At 39.3% G+C, this 23,550-nt stretch overlaps 1 protein-coding gene across 1 annotated transcript; it reads left to right on the top strand.

The window, feature by feature from the left end:
• The first annotated feature begins 208 nt into the window (after nucleotides 1–208).
• On the top strand, nucleotides 209–17,866 carry IGFBP3 (insulin like growth factor binding protein 3). Its single transcript, NM_001395957.1, is given in 5 exon segments — nucleotides 209–573; nucleotides 575–639; nucleotides 4,275–4,501; nucleotides 9,460–9,579; nucleotides 15,652–17,866. Coding segments are annotated over 5 exon segments (849 nt in total). The 5' UTR covers nucleotides 209–262; the 3' UTR covers nucleotides 15,778–17,866.
• Nucleotides 17,867–23,550: the final 5,684 nt, after the last annotated feature.

The following is a 23,550-nucleotide window of genomic DNA, read 5'->3' as shown; positions in this document are numbered from 1 at the left end:
ACCGTGCCGCTCGGGCTACGAGAGGCCGGGGCCTTGCCCCCCGCAGCTCTTCCGAGGCGGCGCGGGCTGTGAGCGCGCCACCGCGCCCCTCCGCTCTCCAAGGCGGCAGGGCCCGCCTTCGGTCGGCTCGGCGCTCCGCGCGAGGAGGGGCGGCCCGGAGCTCCTCGAGCCCCGGTCTGGGCCGAGCGGCTCTCGCCGCCGCTCTCCCCCTCTGCCGGAGCTGCACGGGGGCGCCTTCCGGCGGTCCCCTCCGCCGGTTGCCATGGTGTCGCGGCCCGGCGTGCTGTGGGCAGTGGCGGCAGCGGCGCTGGCACTGGTGGGCCGGCGGGCGCTGCCGGCGCCGGTGGTCCGCTGCGAACCCTGCGACGCGCGGGCGCTGCAGCAGTGCAAGCCGCTGCAGCCCGACTGCGCAGAGCGGGTGCGGGAGCCGGGATGCGGCTGCTGCCTCACCTGTGCTCTGCGCCTGGGGCAGCCCTGCGGTATCTACACCGAGCGCTGCGGCGCCGGCCTCAACTGCCAGCCGCGGCAAGAGGAGGCGCGGCCGCTGCAGGCTCTGCTGGAGGGCCGCGGTTTTCTGCACCAACGCCACGGCGGGAGACAAGCTGCGGGCCTTCCTGCTGCCGGGACCGCACGCTGCAGGTAAGGGGCTGCGGCTCGGGGCGGGGGCGAAGAAAAATGCGAAGTCTGCATGCACGTATACTGTCGTCTTGATTGTTTCACTGTCCTTCTTTTTTAACTTAAGAAGTAAGTCACGTACACGAGAAGGGTCGGGTAGCGGGGGAAGGCGAGGCCAGCGCCGTCTGCTGCTTCAGCAGTTCTCGGCAGCCAGGGCCGGTGTAGTACGAACGGTTTGGGTTTTTTTTTTTTTTCCTCCGAAGGAGGAGGAAGCATTCCTTGTTTTCTTCGCTTTTAAGTAGCTCTTCACAAAAGAAGCGAAGTTGATCTTTTTAAAAGAAGTTTAAGGGAAGGGGAAGGAGTTGCCTACTGCTCGCTTGGCTGTGTGGGGCTGTCAGGTTGAAGAGCCTTCTTACAGAGAAGGTGAAATCCTTGTGATTTGTCACTAGTGTTCCTGGAAAGAGGGTGCAAAAAAACTACAGAATGTGGGCTGACTACTGCAGCGTGGTTGACTCGCGGGAACGTTAAGCCTGGGAATGAAAAACGTTACGGAAAGAGAGAATAAAAGCGTAGTCAAGCATTTCCCTGATCCTTGGAGGTAGTTCTTAAAAACAAAGCATTCGCATAGCAGTGAGAGGATGCTGCTTTTCTCTGAATTGCAAATAAATCTTCGGTCAAACAAAGCTTTTCCGTGCCTCTTGCGTGTCTTGCAAATGAGACATTCACAGAGCAGGTTCTGTTTGGTTTGAAGAGGAAGAGACGGTTGGAAAAAGTTCTGCTAACATGCATATTTAGAAACTTAAGAGACAGGAAGACCTGGGTTTCAGATCAAGAAGGCACAGTCCCTCTCTGCAAGCATTTCATTAAACTGTTTGCTAACCAACAGCAAGTATGTTAATATTTATTTAATAGAAAAAGTGTGTCAGAAGTCTTTCCATCTTTTGCACTTTTTGAAAACTAGGGATTTTTCTGCTAGGTTACAGGAACTCTTTGACTGGCCTTTCCTTAGCTGAGGAAGTGGCACTAGTGTTTTAGTTAAAAACTGGCTGCTTATGAGAGCAAGGCATGCGCTATTGTGGTTACTTGTGCTGCTCCCAAGCTGTGTGCAGATGTTCAGAGGTACTTACTGAAGTTCTAAATCTCATTGGAGTATGGAGCAGCATCCTTCATCACAAGAACTGGGTTTTGACTGTTCATTCTTCATATTATTTGAAAACAGTGGGTACTCCTCAGTATGTGGAACTTGTTGCTGTTTGATGGGGGGGCAGTGCAACAACCCCTAGAGGAAACGGGAAACAGGCCTGGTGAAAATACTTCCTTTTTTAAATGAAGTGGAGTATTGAATTCCTGTTTTGCATTCTTGGCATACAGAGAACTCCTATTTTGAAATAAGACGTTTTGATTGCTTAAGAAGTGCAAAGTAGGTCCCATACAGTTCACATTCAAGGCGTGATGATTGAAAATGCTGGGTGCAAGAAGGAAGTAGTATGCTGAACCTGCATGATATTACATACTCAGTATCCCCCTCTTTGTGGGTGCTGCTCCAATATCGTTGCTAAATCCAATGCTCAGGAATTAAGATTCTGAGGGGGGTACCCTCTATCCTGGAGCAGGATTGCATCTTCTCTGTTACACATGGCTAGGCCCTGCATTAGGTGCTACACTTTGATCATCAGCACTGATTGCTAGAAATCAGTGGGTGGTGTGTATTATAGGAACTTCTTAGTACTACCTAAAGTAGGCAACTACTTTTACAGTTCAGATTTTGTGACACTAAAGTGATAAGTAGTAATGTTTATATGCAAGCCTTCTAGCCTGTTTTTGAAAGAGAAAGTAACATGTGCAACAGTTTTGTTTCCACTACAACAGGATGTAGAGGTAATATAGAACAAGGTCAGGTAGAATAGAGTTAATTGAATATGCTCTACAGTTTAAAAAGTGGAATTATGACAATTCTAAACATAAGTGTAAGAAATGCCATCGATACATGATCATCTATTGAAACTGTGCGAGTAGCCTGGTAACTATTTAATGTGCAGTAAGTATAATTTTTGGTATAGCTGGTAAACTAATATCAATGTAGAAAACCTACTAGGCATAATATTTATATATAGAAGATCTGAATTTATTACATTTTTGTTGTCACTTATTGCAGACTTCACTGAGAATGTGGGAAAAAAAAATCATTTTAAAAAAGAGATATTGTGCTGCCAGAGATGAGTTCAAATATTGCTGAGAGTATGATTTTCAACCATCACAAGCTAGGAAATTGTAGATTTAAGACTTGAACTTCCTATCCATTTGCACTGGGATATGGATTTTGCCAGTCGGTTATGTCTTTTGTTATCAGTGGCCACACTAAAACCCACAGGACCAAGATGTTGACTCTGATCCCTCCTGCTTGTTTTCCTCCTGGTTCTTGTGTATTGCCGGTGGAACAATTCTGTCTGTGTTGAAATACCAAGACTCAAGTGATCTACGTGAACATATACTTTCAGTTCTAGAACTGGATTTCTTGGCTTTTCTGGTTTTCCAATGAGCCATCAAGTATAGTTTTAATATATGTTTTCAGGATGTTTCTTGTGCACGAGTTGTTATTGTGCAACCCCAATATGATTTTTCTTAGCGTAGTTGACAAGCATCCCTCCTGTAGAGGAAATAGAGCCTTTTCCAGTTACATTTCAAGAGCCTTAAAAGAGAGAAATGCAATGTAGGCAAATACCTCATGAGGTACAGGAACCTTGGGTTTATGCAGTATTCTGGAAAAATGCTTTTCTCCTCTAGCTCTGTGGATGATAGTTTAAAGAAAAAGTATTTTTGAAGCTTGTAATGAAAGTAGATGTTTATCCTGTGATACCTCTACAGAATGAATGGCTTTTTTTTTTTTTTTGCTCACTACCTCTAAAACTGTATGTAGTACATCTAGAAATGTTTTCATTCCTGTATTAAAATCAGAAACACTTTTTCTCCTGTTCTATATGTGGAATAAAGCAAAGAGAAAAATGGTGTTAAAATAGTTAACTAGTACCATCAGACTCAGCATGGTAGGAACTTTGCAGTAAGGATTTTCTTTTTTGTTATTCTACTAGGGGAGATCATTAGTTGCTCTCTATCCAGTATGTTTCCCAGGTTAGATATATTTAAAGTTGTTTAAATCTGCTCTGGGTCGGAAGTACATGATTTGAGCGCTCTGCATGTCCCATGTTGGTTGGGCTGCTAACAGCTCTGACTCGGGGCCAAGTGCTGGCAGCACTCTGGATTTGGCAGACCTTCCTCCTTCTGCCAGGAAAGGAAACCAGCAAAGAATGAGGACTGAGAAACCTGGGCAGTAGTGGTTTGCAAATAGTTGGAATTGAAGTGAATATAAATAGTTTTCAAGTGATTAAGAAGGCAGGATGTTTTTTAGAAGCATCCAGCACAGGTGTTGGAATGACATAGTGCCAGGAGGGAAGAGAGTCTTTAGTTAGAAAATTCATTGCAGTTCCTTACACCTCGCAGTGGAGATGCTAATGCTTACAGAACACTGAATTGTTTGGTGTTGTATACATTTTTATAAAGAAAAACAAAAATTGTACACAAATTCAGTGGTCTGTTGCCCTTCCAGACTCAGCTGATAGTCAATTAACTTTGTTTCTTCACTGAATTTGTTCTTTTCAAAGGAAATTCCAGTGATTCAGAAGAAGACAGGAGTACCAGTAGCTTAGAAAATCAGGCCATCCCAAGCTTGCACAGAGTGCCAGATTCAAATTTGCCTCCACAGCACATCAGAATAGATATCATCAGGAAAGAGCAAGCCAAAAATACACAGCGCTATAAAGTGGAATATGATTCACAGAGTACAGATACACTGAATTTCTCTTCGGAATCCAAGCAAGAAACTGAATATGTAAGTAAATTCCATAAGTGGAAAGGTGTTTTCCTCCTTCTGAATGTGTACCTGTATGGCTGTATCTGCATGTTGTTCCAACAAAATAAACAAGAAAAGAGCAAAAACGGTTATATTTATTGTACTTATCTAAAGCTTTCTATTTTGCCAATACAGCTGTTCGGTCTGCAAATGCAGACAAGCAGCTGACCAAACAGATCATGTTCAGAAGACAAAGAGGCCTAATGCACTGGTGTTTACATTGATATGAATATGTTTTTCACAAAATAAATTCTTAGTGAAAATACTTGTTTCCACCTGTTTCTGTCAATGGACTCAAGACAGGTTTAATAGTGTAGTTGTTTGCAACCATATTTATCAAAAAGCGTTATCAGGGGTTGCAACAATGGCAAAGAAGACACAACATATTCAGTCTTGTGATGTTTTGTTTGCACTCTGTGGCTTGGTTATACACCCTTTTGACTTGCCTAGGATGCATTGAACAAAGAGGAATTGCTTTGGACTGCATATAAAATATATAATAAATTTAATGTATGTACATAACAAAGCTTATGTTTTTAATTAAAACATAAACAAACAAAACAAAAACCAAGAGCAACGAAGACATAAAACTAGTGGGATGTTTGACCTTGTGAAACTGGTGCATCAGGCTAGTTAAATGGCAGTGGTTGCCATTCGTAGTGAGTTCTCAAAGTGCTGGTAAGATTTTTTGATGTAATATTACTCTTCTTGTGCTTCATTTTTGACAATTTTTCACAAATGTACGTACTGCCAAGACATGAATAAGACATGACTGTGGAGTGAGGGAAATTTTTCTCTGGTATGACAGGGCTTATGAAAGTCTAGTAAAGACATAACCAAATTTTATTATGAGTTGAATGTCTGATTGCAACTCTATACATTACTTGCAAATTTTCCTATAGAATGTATTTATGTTGACTGAAAATGGAGTCGGAAATACAGGAAAAAAATGATTTTTTTTTTGAGGTCTTGAAATCTATTCTTAAATTCCTTTATCAAAACTGAAAGCGTGGCTGCAGGTTATTCACTTTTCACAGACTGTGTTTAGCCACTGTATCAAAATGTATGAAATTATTTGCCATCGCTTGAGCCTGCCATAATTCAAGTTTCATTTCAAACACTGTTGCCTGAATCATAGCACAGATAAGGTGATCCTTCACCTTGAAGATGTGTGTTTAACTCATTTAAATGAGCAGTCAAATCCACCAAAAATGCTAAATCTGAGAGTCATTTTTAGTCTTCATGTTCTGGCACAAATATTCTTTTTGGTTCCTTAAAGGACTTGATTTCACTTTGCAGTCTATTTAGCATCTTATCCCAACTTAGCCACCTTCCTTCAGAAAAATAAGTGATGACCCCCGTAATCAGCATCGGTACTTCAAAGGAACTTGTAGAATTGGCGATGATTCAGTCCCTTGGACTTTATGAAGTTCACAGGTTTGATGTCAATTTGTATGACACCATCCATTTTACATCTTTTGCACATAAACTTTCTTGATGCCTGATGCAGTGGTAGTTCATCAAATGCAGTAATTGCATCATCTTCTATTAATTTTATAAGTCCCTTTTTTTTTTTTACCAGTCATCACTGGGGCACCATCAGTAGCTATACCAGATATGTTGACAGATGTCAAAGGAAATGGCTTTAATGTATTTATTTTACTGCTTCATACAAACCAAGAGACTTTGTTGTGCCTTTCAGTGGCACCAAAGAAGCCATTTCTTCAGTGATGTTGTATTTGTTATCAGTACCTCTAATGAAAATGGCAAGTTGAGCCATATCTATAGCATCAGTACTTTCCTCTGTTGCCAAAGCATAACTTTTGAAATTAGCAGCTTTACTCTCCAAACTTATTTCAGTACGTAGTTCCTGTTTCTTCACTTTACCTAGCCATAGTCTGATAAGACAAACTGATTTTAGAAAAATCTGTTTTTTATGTATGTGTGCTTTCCCTATATTGCTTAACAAACTAACCATCAGGGATTTTTTTTTTTTTTGCAGTCAGATTTGCTATCACGTAACTAGTTTTTATAACACAGTTCATTTGAGGTTTTAACTTAAAAAAAAAAAAATATTTGTTGAAATGACGCTTTTTTAGTTCTGCTTTTTTCTCTTTATAAAGCATTTGATAATCAGATGGCTGGAGGACCTCCCTTAGGGGGACAGGTGAGAGTATTGGGGCTTTCCAGCCTGGAGAAGAGGAGGCTCTGCAGGGACCTTGTAGTGGCATTCCAGTACCTGAAGGGGGCCTGCAGGAAAGCTGGGGAGGGACTTTTTACAAGGAAATGTAGCAGCTGAATGAGGGATAATGGCTTTAAAGGGAAAGAGTACATTTAGATTAGCTAGTAGGAAGAAATTATTTATTGTGTGGGTGGTGAAACACTGGAACAGTTGCCCAGTGAGGTTATGGGCACCCCTCCCTGGAGGCATTTAAGACCAGGCTGCATGGGGCTTTAAGCAACCTGGTCTAGTGGGAGGTGTCCCTGCCTGTAGCAGGATGATTGGAAGGAACTTTCAGAGGTTCCTTCCAACTTAAACCTTTCTGTTATTCCTTGATGTGTGTCAAATTTGCAGCATGTTTCTGCATACAATGTCTTTTCAAATTGTAATCTTTGAAAAGTGACGTCATTTCCGTGCAAATCAAGTGTAGCACCATGTTATTTGTCAGCGCTACACTGCACCCTCCTGATGTCCTGGGCCTGAGCAGGGCAGAACTGCTGCCATGATTATGTACTAGCACAGAGTGAGGGCTGCTTTGTGAGCAGTGCTAAGCTGCATGCAGCCCATGGGCAGCGAGTTGGACACACCTGGATTAGGGTCTTGAGTGAGCAGACATTCATTGCATGTCATGTTGAACACCACCTCCACTTGCAGTTATCATTTAGCACCAATGCATGCATGTATTGGCACAGAGGTAAGGACTATGCCCATTAGAAAGAATTTGCAGGGCAACCAGAGTGGTGAGTCTGAGGGGACGTTAATTCCAATTCACAGACTTCTTGGCTACTAGCTTGGTATCCTCAAACCTGTGCCACACAACTTAAAAATATGGATTGATATACTTTGGCATCTTATCGAAACAGTTGTGTTGAAACCTGACATAGCTTCACACCTGCAAGAGATTTTGAAACCTTAGGAACATTTTGTCTGAACAGTGTGGCCTCCCATGATGACACAGGAGGGCTGGTTAAACTGTGTTGTTTGATTTGTTGTTGATGACCAACTATCTAATAAAAACACTTAAGTATCCAAGTTTTAGCATGTCCTCTTCCCAAAAATTTGAAATAATGAACCTCTTCCAGTTAGAGTGAGCTTTTTTTATTTTATCTTTGAGGAAATAGGGTCCTCACCTTTATGGAGGACGAATGTTTTGCTTACATGGTAGATGGCCTATGTGTGACTTACCAAAGCTACTCATATCTGTAGGAACCAGAACTAGGTCCATCTGAGGAAGATACTTCAGCAAGTAAATGACCTTATACCTATGTCTGTGTGCTAGCTTTTGATATTCATTTCTTTGACTTGTGAGACCTGCTTCAAAATAGTGGTTAAAAAAAGCTGTTGCTCATTGTGTAGGCTGAACTCAATCCTGGATCTTTGAGTGTGTGATCTGCAGTCAGTGTGTCTGAATATTTTTGCTTGCTGCCAATAAAAGCAGCAATTTAAATCACTTGTTTAGAACTTATGAGGATTGATACTGAAAGAAAACAGCAAGGAAGGTTCTTGCTTACCACAAAACCAATTTTAAACTGCAGCAGAACAGTAGAGTCTGTATGTTTTCAGACACGTGAAAGGTACTTTATATGGGTGAACTTGTAACATTACTACTTGAAAGAGTAAATGTCATTATTTCACTAATTGATAATTTCACTAACGGGTCTTTGAGTTGATACAGCAACTTAAACATTTTAAATGTATGCAACTTGTGTTAGGAATTTTTGGTCTCCACTGAGGAATCAGGTTGGTGGACTATGTCAATAATGTGCTCAGAGAGGAGTGTGGCTAAATACAGAGTATGCAGGATGTGATTCTTGAATTCTGATCCTGCTGCTAACACTGACTGCTTTCCTGGCTTCTGGTAAAATTTTAACTCCTCGTTTCCTAGTTTTCTGACTGCAAAATGGGGCTGGTAACGCTTTACACTGACTGTTTTGGGCTTCAGTGAGAAATAATTAGCTGATGTTTGAGACGTTTTAAGAAGTGATTCTGGAAGTTCTTATCTCATTGCCATAGAGCTAGTCCACACTATGTTATTATCTTTGTTTTACAGATAAACTAGTGCAAAAACCTACATACTTACATGATGAAAATGTCATGTGCAACCATTCATTTGTATGGCCACATTTATTTGCATGATCACATCCATTTGGTTCAGCTGAAATTTGGAGTTGTTATCCAAAGTTGCTGTATATTTATAAATACATGTACAGTATGCCAAAATACTCATTTTCAATTTAGTGTGTTTTATTCAATCCTTTAAATCCAGAAGAATTACAGAAATCAAATGGCACTAGGGAAGGTTTGCCAAGTGTTGTATTTCCAATTGCCTATGTTCTTCTTTTCCTGCTTGATGAAGATCAGGTTTTTCCAACTTAAGTTCTGTTATGTATGACTGATTGACATACAAGCTGTATTCTTTTACGTATACGTGGTTGTGATTTCAGCTGGAAATGCCACTGTGTGTGAGCATGTTATGTTGCTGTCAGTGTTTAGAAATTAGAAGGATATCAGAAATCGGAAACCATGCTTTATCCTGAATAAAGTGTCATGTCAGAACTTTACCTGTGAATGGTTTGCTTTTTGGCATTTCCTTTGTTTTAATGGATTTGTTTTGGTAATGCATCTTAACCCTTTGAAGTTTAATTAAGTCTTGCATGAAAGACAGCATTTGGGAATGAAGTTTCACCTGTGTTTTCTAAAACATGCTCATTAACAGGGTCCCTGTCGTAGAGAAATGGAAGACACTTTAAACCACCTAAAGATCCTGAATGTCTTGAGTCCTAGGGGTTTCCATATCCCAAATTGTGACAAGAAGGGATTCTACAAGAAAAAACAAGTAAGTATAGTGTATTGATGGTTTCAGTGAATACATTTCACTTTTTCTGCATTGTTCTGATCCTTCTGCTGAAGGCTCTTGCCAGGAAGGTGTGTTATGTATCATTTCACAGAGGAACTGTTTTAATTCAAGTTTTAGGTTCTGATGTGATATTTTTGAACCTTGTTAAGTGGGGATAGTGTTTTTGTTTTCTGTTGTTCATAACAGCAGATTAATTTGAGAAACTTTGTGCCTAATCACACATGGGTTGACCATTGTCCTAGATATTAATACCCTTCAGTTTAAAAAAAGCAGTGCCTCTGTAATAACCCATGGAGCTAAATGTTGCAGTCACCATATGACTGCAATAGATCAATGCTTTGAATTGTAAATAGCTGCTTGAAAGTTCCTAGAAGAACTGCGCTGGATTATATTACAAAAAGCAATTTGAGAAGGACATGTGTCTGTCCTTTATGTGCTACACAGATCACTTCCAAAATCCAGGTCATGTTATCACGAAAGTGATCTAGTAGTTGCTGTGCAGCAAAGATGGCTCTCCTTGCTTTTCCATTTGCATTTGACTTCGAGGTTGTGACCCTTCTTCACAAAAGCAGACCTAAGCTATAGGTGTTCATGCTTTTGTTGTGCTGCGGCAGCGTTCTCCATCCAGAGCTGCCCTTGAAGCTCATTCAAGAGCTTGCTGAAGTGCAAGACACAACAGACTGCTTGCTTTGTGTGCACGTCTCTTCTAATTCTGCTGTTTAGTTAGTGACCTGCCTGTGAATGTATGTCCTGATATAATTCCAGAATTTCCTGAGCTCAAAAGATGCAAGATTTTCCTGAAAGCAAACCTCTGTTGTAACTACAGATTTTATGAACTATCTTTTCTCTCCCATTTGAGTTTACATGAGTCAGCCTCTTTAGCTGTGTTAACCAAGAGTGGCCAAGTATGTTAATGTCTGATGCAGTTCGTAAGCAGGAAGTGATAGGCCAGCCTCAGAGCAGTCCACCTCATTTTAGGAGTGGTATCTCCTCATTGTCTTCCAGCTTTCTTAGAAATAATGTTACGCTTTCAGATATTTCATGGAACTCTGCAATTAGCTTGAAGCTTCAGGTGGGCTTTTTGAAACAGGGATGAGTTTACCTTCCGCTGTCAGTCTAGCAGTGAACTGTGTTGTATAACTTTGGCTGTGTGTTGTTGAGCTTATCTACGCTTCCAAGCTTTTTCCAGAGCTGGTGGTGATAACTCTCATGCAGGGAGAATTTGCTTCTGAAGTTTTGAGAACCCACTGTCAATTCATGTCTCATTGCCTGTAAATTAGCAGATAGCAGTGCTCAAATCCTAGTCTGTGTTTGTTCAGGAAATTCCACGGACTGCTACATGAGCTCCTCTGTGGAGCAAGGGTAGAACTGTGTTTGCTGCTGTGCCATAATCGCATGCGCTTAGGTCCTTCAGAACAGCATGTCACTTAACTGCATTGAAGACATGTAAATGTATTGTAATCCTTATTCTTCTCTAGGTATTAATAGGACCACAGGTTGGTATTTACTTTGTTCAGTAGATAGTTGTTCTTCTTATGTCTTTAGACTCTAAGGTTCCAAGGTTTCAGTTCTACCCCAAAAAGGTTGTGGCTTGCATATTTTCTCTGGTGCATGCATATCGTAGATCAGATCCCCAGAAAGCACATACTGAAGTGCCTTGCTTCTCAGTCATGGCAGAAAATGAATTGAATTGGAAGTGAAGGGTGGGGAGGGGCGGGGTGAAGGGAGGGGAGGGAGGATGAAAATATAGATACACTTTTCTAGTCTTTACTCCTAGAAGTTCATTTACCTAGGTACAGAGCAAAGAAACTTCTGTGCTGTGTGTAGTCTCCATGCTATCTGCGGTCTCTCAAACAAGTTTAGAAAAGGTGGTTGCAACAGTCCGTCAGGTCAGCAAACATAAATCTTGAAGGGGTACTTTCATACGTGGCCAACCTTGTCATGCACTGTGCTGATGTATACAAGTCCCCGTAGCTGCATGGTAGTTCGGGACAGCACAAAATCTTGTAAGAAATGTCTGCAAATAGAGCCAGTGTGAGTAAATGTGTAATGCAGTTTGAATGTTCCTATCCTAAATGAATTGCTGTCAACCACTGGCATAGGCCATAGAGGTAGTGCTTACGGAAACAGGCTGCTTCTTACATGAACAAAATGTAAAAAAAAAAAAAAAAAAAAAAAAAAAAAAAAAAGTATTTCAATTACCCTTGATTAACTCCTAGAAAAGAAACATCAGATGGAGAAATGAGTAAGTTCTGGCCACTGTGAATTCACTCTCTCCAAAACAGTACAGCAGTTTTGTTTTTCTTTATGGAGCCTCAAAACTTAGGCCTGACATTTCTGGAAACCACAAGCAGATATCTAACCTGATTAAGAGAACGCTAGACTATTTTGTTAATTTCTTTCATTGCTACTATTAGCAGCATTCAATCCATAATTCAAGTATATCTTGTTGCGACAACAAAATTTAGAATAATTTGTTAGGAAATAGACAGTAAATCCATCAGAAAAGGAGTGTGAGTTAAGCAATTTTTAATCCTAGAAATGACTGATAAATCTACCTCTTAGGGTATTCATATATATAGATGATGAGGTGGTAGGAATCTGATAAATTATGGTCATAAAATCTCATTCAGGAGGCATTTTTTTATGTTGGTATATTCTTCTTTCCTGGTCACTTGCTCTTGCAGTCAAGTTGAAAGCAATTACTTTTCTTGACATTTGTTGACGTGTAGAGATAGACTTTTCAGGAATAACCATAGGAAGTTATTTGCAACAATTTCAAGAATATTATTTCATCTGTCGCGATGTAACAAAAATATTTTAGACCTTGTTTTTTATATATAAACTTTTGAAAAATCAAGCATACTGAAATTTAGACTTCTTTATCTTAATAATTCACACATGTAAGCCTGCACTATTCAAGTATGGTATGTAGCTATGTTTACATGAATTAAGTTAATATGGGCACGTTTCTGCCTCAGGCATGAAAAGAAAGCTTTGATGAAACTAGAATTATTGTCCCATATTTGTATACAAGATACAGATATTCACCTAAATGTAAGCTGGAATTGTTCCACTGAAAGCAGAGCTGGGCTTGGCAGGAGCCAGCACAGCCTGAGGTGTTCGTCAGGGCTGTCTGTGCTGTTTCAGGAGACCACAGTTATAGCTGCAAAGACCTCTAGGCTGATCGGGATTCCACTGGGATACCATATGTTCTGGTGTGCCCCACAACTGCTTCTGTGGTATGTCTTTGTGGAGAGCACAGGGGCAGGTGGTATGAAGCTGGCAGCTGGTGCTGCTATCAGAAGTAACTATTGACTCCACTGCTTGGGCAGTTTTCCAGATTTTTTTGGACTTCTGAAGTCATACAGAAGGCAGAGCTGAGATATGTATATGGAGTACAAAATGTATACTTAGTCCATACAAATTGTGCACCATTTCAGTAGGGAATGCAAGCTAGCTGTTTCATGATTAAAATATCACATTTGAATATGAAATGCTTTTCTTTTAACAGTACTGTTGAGCAAGTAGTATAAAATCATGGGACTGCAAAAGGTCATTTTTTCCTTTTTTCCTCACAGTGTTATTTCAACTGTGAAACTAAGTCAATCTATGGTTTTCATTTTCAAGTTGCTATTGTTAATTCCACAAATTGAGTATGCAGCTGTAAAAAGCAATCCAAACCTCCAACAATGTGAGATAACTTCAACTTATTGTTTGTTTTGAAAGTGATACAAGCCTATGAATCAGTTGAGAGTTGTGTAATGTACTCCACGTAGTACTTGTAAAAGGGGAGGCTGCATTGCTGTTATTAGTGAAAGTTTAGTTATATTGCCAGAGAAAGAGATCAATAGCAAGAAATTAGCGCTCTAATTTGGGTCCTATCTGTGACTGTGTTCTTGGTAAAAACAACTCCAGAATTGCTGCCTCAGTTTCCTAATTTGTAAAATGTAAATGATGCAAAGGCAATTGTTTACAAATGACTTGATACCGAGCAGAAAGGATTTAGTGTGCTAAATGTTAATATCCCTTAAGGTATAGCCAAGTCCAGTTACCACCAAAAATAAAGAAAAAAATCCAGTTGGCATCAGTGGACTTTGAATGGCTATTCACTGTAATCCTAGAGAACATGGACAAATACTGGTCTGTTTTTTGCGACAACGTATGATTCTAAAATACACTTCGATTTCATATTTAAAGATTTGATGCAGGAAGTCAACTAAGAAAGTGACTGGAATCAAGTAAAGCTAATCATGCAGTTCAGCAAATTATTAATGTAGCTGTTTTCTCAATAGGCTTGAACTTTTTCACTCTCTCCTTTGGAAAAAAAAAACAAAAATAAAAGGATAAATAAAGCTTAAGTTATATATTTAAGAATAACTTTCAGTTACAATGATGAGTAAATGAAATAACATTAATCTAAAATAAGTTCAGGTGAAAACTTGGGTTCCTGCCAAGGAAGAATGTTCAGAGATTTGGTCTAATGTGTGATCTGTTCTTATCTGTCTTTCACAACTTCATAGTGAGTACTGTCTGTGCTAATCTTCGTTGCCAGAAACTACTTGGCTGAAGGGCCTATCTAGTAATGCAGGCAGTCCACAGGAGTAGCCCATGTTCATACTTTTTGACATACCACTGTTTCACCTGAGGTCCTAAACCAGGCTTCATAGTGTCAGATGCTGTGTTGTGCAACATTTACTTGAAGTTTCCTTATGTACCCATGTATGGGAAACACATTAGCTTTGTGGATCACTGACACGGGAGAGCAGGACATGTATGAAACTCTTGAGAAGAGAACAATGCAGAAGAGTTATAGTAGAAAGTTTACCTAGCCTGTAGTAAATCTACAGCTGGTACCCAGCATAAACTGAAATACTTGAATTGCTCTGATCCCAGGCATAGCACTTGCTTTGCTTGTATGATAGTCTTTACAGTATTCTGTCTGGTCCATTCATTTTCACACAGTGGTACAACAGATGAAACCCCAGCCTCTGAAAAACTAGGTGTGTTTGTTACCACTTCTGCTGGAGTCAGAATTCCTTCTGTCCTGACTAAATGTCCTTCTCTGTTAGCATTTACATTGAATCCTCTATCATCAAATCTAAGCAACTGGATGTAGATGGAGGTTATGTCTTAACAAAGAGGTTGACAGCTGGAGACTCTGTGCCCAGTAGACACATGCCTTTTGAAAGGGTGAAGACCTTGCAGAGTTTCCTTTAGGCTGAACTGTATCCAGGGTTATTCACCAAGTGTAATCTGCAATGTCATTTTCTTTAGTCTAGCTTTTACCATTCTTTGTTTCTTGGGAAGAGCTTTAGTACAGGGTAGACTTCTTTTTATCTGCTTTTAGCACGTTACTATTTCTGAGGAAATCAGCATCTGTGCTTATTTGATGCTAATTTCAGGTTGGTCAGTTTGTTAACAAATGCTACTACGCAACTGATTTCTGACAATGATGTAGGTTGTAGACTAATACAGTTTTAGAGCACTTAGCAGTTGTTGAAAGAAGAGCTCAGTTTCAAAAGGATTGTGTATCTGTTAATATAATATAAATGACGGTATTGATATTCTTTCAGAAAACAGATACAAACCAAGGGTATTTATTACTGCAAGAGTAGTCTTTGTCAGACTTGTGCTTTTGTTGTAGAACAAACCTCTTGACTTTCTTTTCCAAAGATGGGTCCAAGTCATTGACCTGTGCGGTTGTAAGTAATTCTGAAATTCAGCAGGCAACAACTCTGTTCCTCAATATGATAGGGAGTAGTTAATTATTCTGTTTTCTGGTAATTCTTGGAGCAGTTTTATTATGAATAATTAGATACAAAATGGTTTATGGGTGGAGCATTACATTAGATATTGTATTGTTATACTTTGTAGTGGTGTTAAATCTTCAATTTGATTCTAGAAATGTCTTCTAGCAAATCTTCTATTTGATTCTATATATGGCTAGAATATAGCAGTGCAACTATCAACCAAGATTCCTGCTTGTCATAACTCCAAGAGCAGAATAAAACAACAAGTATGTTAATTAGGTGCTACATTCTATTTCAGTGTCGTCCATCCAAAGGCCGAAAAAGAGGTTATTGCTGGTGTGTGGATAAATATGGACAACCGCTTCCTGGATATGATGGCAAGGGAAAAGGAGATGTCCACTGCTATAACTTGGGAAGTAAGTGAGGGCTGAATGCCAGCTCTTCTGGCGTCTGTGTGTGACAGCTGGACCTAGCAGAGACCTTGGAAGGAAGTACTGCATTTTGCAAGGTGTTATGATCTCTGCTTCCTGTCTGTCTCCTGTGGTGGCCGTGGGGATCCAGGCCTCTGTGGGTTCTTGCAGCTGTACCTGGCCACTGACACGTGTTGAGCTTTCTATAGAATGTGTAGGGAGCTCTGAATTCCCATGAAAACCTGCACTATTGTCACCAAGAGAGAAAGAAAAACACAAGGCACTTCAGAATGGATTCAGGGAATCTCCACTGACTATTTAAAAAATGGCTTGTGGCCGATTTGATCCTGAGAGATTGTGGTTTTAATTTGAAAGAATTCATAGATTGTAAACTTGTAAAATTAGTAAAGCAACAACAACAACAAAAAGTAATACACGAGGATTTAAAGGCTAGGGTTTTTTTTTACAGGTCTGACTTACATTCACGGGTAAAATGTTTTATAAAAATCTCAAAGAACTTTTTAAGAGACATATTTCTAAAATAAAGACATGACTATTTTTTCTGTAAAGTGTATTATGAATATTCTGTTAGTTTGTATTTAATATAATTGTTTTAAAATAAACTTATTTAAATGTAACATGAATACCAAACTACACAATAATTCTAGTGTATACTTCTGTATGCAAAGAGAAGGTAAGAATAGGGGATGATTTACAAATGTGTGTAGTTCCATGTGCATACACACTGACCTATTCTAGATATTAGAAATGAATTTGTGGAGTGAAGGAAGTGTTTCCAGAAGGGATTGTTTCGTTATGTGAAGAAGGTACAAATACCATGGAAAATCTTCTGAATTTTGTTTATTATTTTATTGGTATTTCTAATGTACCCGTCACTGAATTATGCCACTGGAAAAATTAACAGTTGCACTGAAGCTCTCTGTAAAGTATTCATTCTTCATCCGTCCTTAGCTTCAGTTAGTGCAACAAGGCTTATGTTTTGTCTGTTTCCTTCAAATCTCCTCATGTTAGTATAAAATGTTTATGGACAAAAAATTGCCATTACAGTACCAGCCTTTCTGTTTGCTGACTTATTTTTAAAAGCTTTGTCTATCTGTGTTGTCTTAATATACGCTATCAAAGCACACATTTGCTATGAGGAGCTTATGTTTAAATAATGCAAATGAGGGGATTGTGTACTTGGCTGTTGAGACCTGTGTGCTTTGTTTGTACTACACATAATAGTTTCTTCCTTTGACTTTGGTAGAAATTATTTGCCTGTATTTAAGCATAGAGTGAGAACCACAGTTTAAATATCCAAACCACCTGCCATGACATTGTATGTCCTTTTATCTGGAAGATGGGTGTTTTGGTTTTATTCTAATAGGTGATGCTTTTATATAAAGAAGTCTTTGGCAGTTTTGCTTTTGTTTTGTTTTGGCTGATGGTTTATTGAACTTTATGGAAAAAAAAATTGTATGACAGTGAAATCTGGATGAGGAAAGGTGGCCTGTGAAATGTACCAGCTCTCTGGGAAGTAATGCCATACTTTGTATATGTATTTATTTATATATTTTATATAAATATCCTATATATTTATATAAATATATAATATATTCTTATATATGTAGCTATAAATGTTTGATGTCAACATAATTAAAAAAAAAAAACAAAAAAAAGAAAACAAACCCATATCATCATTGTAATTTCCTTTTGGGTTGGGAATTTGATGCAGTACTCTCATGTGTCTTTCCAACTATTGCAGCCAGTGGTTGTGCTGATGGATGGGAGACCATGAGGTCAAGGAGCCTGTTTCTCTCCCACCCCGTGAGTTACAGCCATCCTTGTTTCCTGCTGGCACTGGGCAAATGTCTTGAAAATCTGATGTGGAAAGATTTGGATACACAGTTTGCAGGGTCAAGGTGGCAATCACTTTAAGTCAGATGTTTAAAATTTTACCCTGAAATGTATTATCTGAGCTACCCTGTTTGAATTTGCATATTCCTAATTTATATCTAATGAAATGAGTTCTCATCATTGTTAAAACTTAAATTTTAAACTTAACAGTAAGAAATATAGGGCGTGTGAAGTTATACTTAGTCCAGACTTATACAGGCTTCTTGGCGGATGGTTATATTGAGCTTTGTGAGTTGAAGATTAATTGCAATAGTTTTACTGTTACTGTGAATACAATGCCTGCAAAGATTTGCTGGCTAAAAAATAAATGATGAGCTTTTTTCCTTTCTTTTTTCTTTTTTTTTTTTTGAGTTGTAAACCAATTCATTTCAAATACATACACATGGAGAGTAAAGTTATGTTTAGCAATGTTTGGTCATATAATATACAGTAATAAGTGTTGGATCCATAAAAAATGAGTTACTAGTATTTCCATTTTTTTTTTCCATCTTTATCTCATGAACCCTCTGAGAAAGGAAAACAACCTCTCACCAAAAAAAAAGGTGGACAGCTGCTTTTTGAACCACTTTTTGTAAAATGAAGGAATGTTTTAATAGCCTGTGACAACTTTTCTGATTGGTGTTTTTCATTAAGATTTCAGCTCTTTCTGTTTTGCCCCACCATTAAAAATAAAGACATGTTGGCTGGTATGGGTCCTTAATCAGTACAAACTTCTTTAGCCATAGGAAAGTAAAAAAGGTTGTCCAGTTGTACAAACCAGTTGTCTACTTTGTTTCCAATGAATATCTTTAAAACAAAGTGTTTAAAAATAGCAAATATTTCTTACCTGTGATACACCTTATTCAGAAATTGCCTGTAAGTATTTCTTAGGAGCACAATTGCTTGCACTAGTATTGGACACTTACTGTTTTGTTCATGTTCCAGGCAGCTGGCATTCTTGGTGTTCAATAAAAAATAACCTTATTTCCACCTGCAGGATAAAGATGATGAGTGGTAGTTTGGGTTTTTTGTATTTCTTTAAAAGAATTAGTTATTAACATTTGTATTTCTATGAAAACAAGGGTTCAGTTCAACAGACAAGTTTCACGTTATTCAGAGATTTTTGTCATGCCTGTGGGAGTCAGGCTGCAATTCAAACAAGATTATTTATGGGCTACATAGGCTGTGGACAACATGAACCAAGTGTATGGGTCAGTATCAGTTCAGAGGAAGATCTCTTCCTGCATACACAAGAGCTGCAGTGAGTGCAGGAATTTTTTTGGTCATAGAAATGGAATGTAAGTGCTGGAAAATACCTGCTGTTTTGGTGCCTTTGCTGCCTTTGGCTCAGGTGCATGGTGGTGGTTGTTGTTGTTGTTTTCTTCAAGTAAACATTTTACAGCATTTTTCTTACTTTTAAGGAGCTCTTTCAAGAATCTTGTGCAATCCAGGCGAACACTGTGAAGTCTTATAAAAATCCTTCTAACTTAGTTAACGTTATTGACACCTTAAATATTTGCACAGGAAGGTACGCAACAAAAGATCCATGTATGTACTGCAAATCTTGCCTTTTCTTTGTCTTTTTTTGAGCATATTTCATTTCTAGATGCTACATGGGTCCTATATGTGACATGTATTGATGTGGAAAATTTTTATTTTACCCAGAGTAATAAATAGTTGCGTAAGCCCTCTAATTGGCATGAATGCAAATTAAAGTTGATTGCAGGCACCTCATTATCTTTTGAACTATTTAATAAAGTTCCCCTTTTCAGTAGATCTGCTGTGCAGTAGTCTTTTGAACTCAGAATATCCCTTTCCAACTTTCTGGCATACACACTCTTCAGGGAATATCATTAGCTATTTGTGCACAGGGGAATGGAGGCTTCAATGAGTACCAAAACCACAGAATTAATTAGTTTTTAGTACAGTCTGGACTTCTTATGACTAAATTCCATAGAAACCTTAATACAGCATAATTCTCTATTGAACTGAACCCTAAATTTAAGTAACGGTTTTATAAATCTTCTGGGAAATCATTTTTTGGTATCTGTAGTCACTCTAAAACTGTGGATGGTTCCTAAACCTAGGATGGCTCCAGAGAGATTTTACATATTAGCAATACAAATTATAATTTAAGTATGAAAAGTGCTGAGCAATTTTCATGGATGCCAACACATGCTAGAATTCAAAACGAAATGTTAAATGAGTAGCTGCTTTGTATGTGCTCCTGCTGTGCTGTTAGGAACTCTTCTTATCTGTTAATATCAGAAGAACATGCTTTCTTCCTACATTAGAAAACTCTGCCTCTTCCTCCCCTAGTCTGCCCTTTTATCCCCCCCCCCCTTTTTTTTTTTCTTTTCTGAGCAGTCTGAAAATAAGATCCGAAAACTGATATTGAGTATTCCAAGAACGAGGTTAGTGTCTAGTAGTATCTTAGAATCATAGAATCTTCATAAGCGTGTATACAAAACTCATTCTGTTTAAGGATGTTAAAAGAGAAGTATTTCTGTACGTCCAGTGGACTGGTGTATCTTCCACCTGGAAGGCATTTAACCTGTCAGTAGATGCTAGCTTGGTGTTTGGTGTTCTAGCACACGGTATTGTTTGCAATGTACAACACATCAGTTGAGAAAATAGTAAATATTTTTCTGCTAGAAGGGAATTTTCCTGGTAAAATGGTAAGTAGCAAAATTGGTTGTTCACTAGAAGAAGTTTTAGTTTTAAAAGTTTTTCGTCATTTTATGTTTTATAATTTCTTGCAGTTCAACTTTTACAGCTGTGGAAACATACACACCTTTGTTTTTGCTTTTACCCTTTGAAAATGTAAATGACTTCAAGGCTGAAAGATGCAGCAGAAAAAAATATGGAGTCCAGGTATTCGCAGAAGCGAAGGATAATGCTGCAAATCTCAGTTTATCCTTGCAGAATGCTTGTCCCGAGGTATGTGTCCTGAGTTTTCACTTCTGCTGACCTATTCAAATTCCTTGAGAGCCTTTCTCCGTCATATTGCTAATGTCACCCCACTGCACTCTCCATGAGTGGTGATAGAAAGGCAGTAAAGTTATTGCTGCAGAGGGCAGCTGAGATTTCCACCAAAAAATTCTGTCAAGCTGAACAAGATGTCATTGGGAAGGACTGTTTCTCACTGCCACATGCAGTAGGACATTCCAGAAGTGGGGTAGTGGAAGAGCTTGCTTACTTAGTTACGAGAGCCAGGCTGAGCATGTATTTCCCTAGCTTCCTGCAATTGGAGAACAGAGGCTATTTTTGCCTGGTTATACCACATGGAGAATATTCAAGGTGAAGGTGTGTTTCCTGTATCTGCTACACATCACGTAACTTGCACCCGTTTAAAAGGGCCTAACTGTCTGAGCTTGAAAAGCTGATTACTGCTTTATCACATGGGTGCCACATGTAAACTTCAGCCCTGAGATATTTCTATAGCTACTATTACCCTGCAAACAATGACATGCTACTGCTCTTGTTTCCCTGCTCCCTTGCTGAAGCCAAATGGCAAGGGCTCAGCTGTTGAAGCAGCAATAAACAGAAGCTGCAGGCTATAACAAAATACAGAAGAAAGTGATGCTTGCTCCCACACCAATCCCACAGGAAATTGCCCCTTTCCCAGGGCCTTTGCATTAGTGTACCTGCAGGTAGACTTTGCACCCTCAGGGAGGAGGGAAGTCAACAGGGGGAGAAATGAGGGAAGATAAAATAAAGCCCTCGTTTGCTGATAGACCTGTCATCAGAACTGTTCTCATTAATTAAAAGAGCCAGTGCTGGTGTGTCTGGGTTACTGCTGTACTTTCTGGTAATACATAGCTAACTGGCAGTATTCCTGTCAGATCCTGCCCTTCTTTATCCCCTCATTACTTGAATGTGACTAGGTGATATGTCGTGACATGTCAGTGTAGAGAATCCCTCTACTTCCCTCATTCTGCTCTCATGTTATTCGCTATATACCATCCACACAAGTCTTCGAAAGGCGAATGTACCAAACCCAGTTAAGTGTTGGTTAGGATGCTTGTAACTTAGATTTTCCTGTGCATTCTGAGTCTGCCTGCTTCTCAGTGCAACACCCAATAACTGCGCGAAGTAATTGGTTCATAAATACAAAATGTTTTTAAATAAAAAGCCTAGGAACTATCTTTGTCACTGCTAATCCCTCCTAGTGCTAAACAACATAAACTTTTTCACTTTACCTCAAAGTGATTAGCATAACTGACTCAGTATGACTGGTCACCAATGCTAGGCAGGTATTCTTGGACAGATTTAAGGGAAAAGGTGAGTAGAAAATTAAGTACAGAGTGCAGTGACCTCATTTCTTTGCTATGAGCATTTTACAGTTGGCAGTAGGCCAGCAGCAGGAGGAGTGGTTGGAACAAATCCTGCTGCAACAAACATGGCAGGGTTTTGACAGAAGGAAGCACAGACTAGGTAGTGTTCTCAGATAACATGAACCGAACATTACACATGCTTGCCTTACACTTTCCCACCAATTAATTTATTTCAAGTGGGGTGGAAGGAGTACAAGAAGGTGTGAAGGCAGGCAGATAAAACAACATGGAGCAGTATATTCCCTTTGGACATCCAGCTGCCCTTCAGGTGACCTGAGCTGCTCAGATCATCCTGCAGCACCTTCCCTGTTTTCCTAGATATTCCCACAAGGATAAACTTGCCATCACATTAGGGACTTGTGCAGTGGGCACATACTAAAGCCAGAATTACCAAGTGATAGATACATGGTAAAAAAAAAAAACAAACAAATAAACAAGAAAAAAAAAAACCGAAAACCAAAAAACAGCTCCACAGACAAATAATAATAATAAAAAAAAGCAAAAGGAAATGGCAGATCTGTGATTTTTTTTTTCATCCTATTACTGAGACTGATAATAACAATCGTGAAAATCATAATGCAGGACATCTATGGCCTAAACAGGCTCCTTGCAGAACTCCCAACAGGGGAGAGAGAATTTGCCTCCTTTGCTTCCTTGCATTAGTCCTAATCCCAATATGCAGAAGAGTCAGGCCTAAGTCAGAGAGCCCAGCCTAGAGCAGTTCATCAGAGATCTCTCCTGAGTTCTGGCAAGATGTCACACAAGGCCAGATTGCAGATAAGGAGGCACCCACCCCCTGTTGTTTTCATTAGGATGTAAGAAGACCTTCTAAGAAATAAGTCTGTCATGCACATGGCATGTCATGCCATGAGGCAGCTTTTGTTTCTGGAGCTAAAATTAGAGGAAAGAGTTCCCTAATACCCTTCCCCCTAAAAAGTTATTTCTTGCAGCTAGGATGGGAATTTGCCATCCTGCAAATACTAGAAGTAGGTGCCCACTATACTATTAATAATTATTAACATGATACACTTTTCTCCGATGTGAATTGATCCCAACAAAAAGAACCAATTTCTGCTATTTAGTGATCAACTTTATGCAAGGCTGATGGTGTGAGAACAGTCAGTGCTTTTAGGTGTGTGCTGCAGCTGGAAGCATACAATTTCCCCTCCTTTCCTCACCATTTTCCCTTAGAAAATCTATATGACTACTGCTCAATGCTGTGGACATGCTCCATGAAAGCACTCTAAGATTCTGCCACAATCTGCTGGTTTTTTCATTATTTTGATACAACTGATTGCCAAACATTTTGACACAGTGAATACTGTTTTACAATGAAGTTTTAGCCAGGTCTCACTGTAATTCATTACAATGAGGTGAGTCTTTTAATTATTCATAATGCCAATGCTACCAACTGCCTTTGCAGTACTTTTCTTGGAAAGATCTCAACACACTTCACAAAGCAGCTCAGTAGTGTATCTACAATTTCAAATCTAGGGCAGTTAGAAGTTTGTTTATTGGAGTCTAATAGGAGCAACTAACACTGGAGGATAGATA

Source organism: Gallus gallus, chromosome 2, assembly GCF_016699485.2.
Source record: "Gallus gallus isolate bGalGal1 chromosome 2, bGalGal1.mat.broiler.GRCg7b, whole genome shotgun sequence".
NCBI classification, from domain to species: domain Eukaryota; kingdom Metazoa; phylum Chordata; class Aves; order Galliformes; family Phasianidae; genus Gallus; species Gallus gallus.
This window is presented reverse-complemented; position numbering and strand designations above follow the sequence as displayed.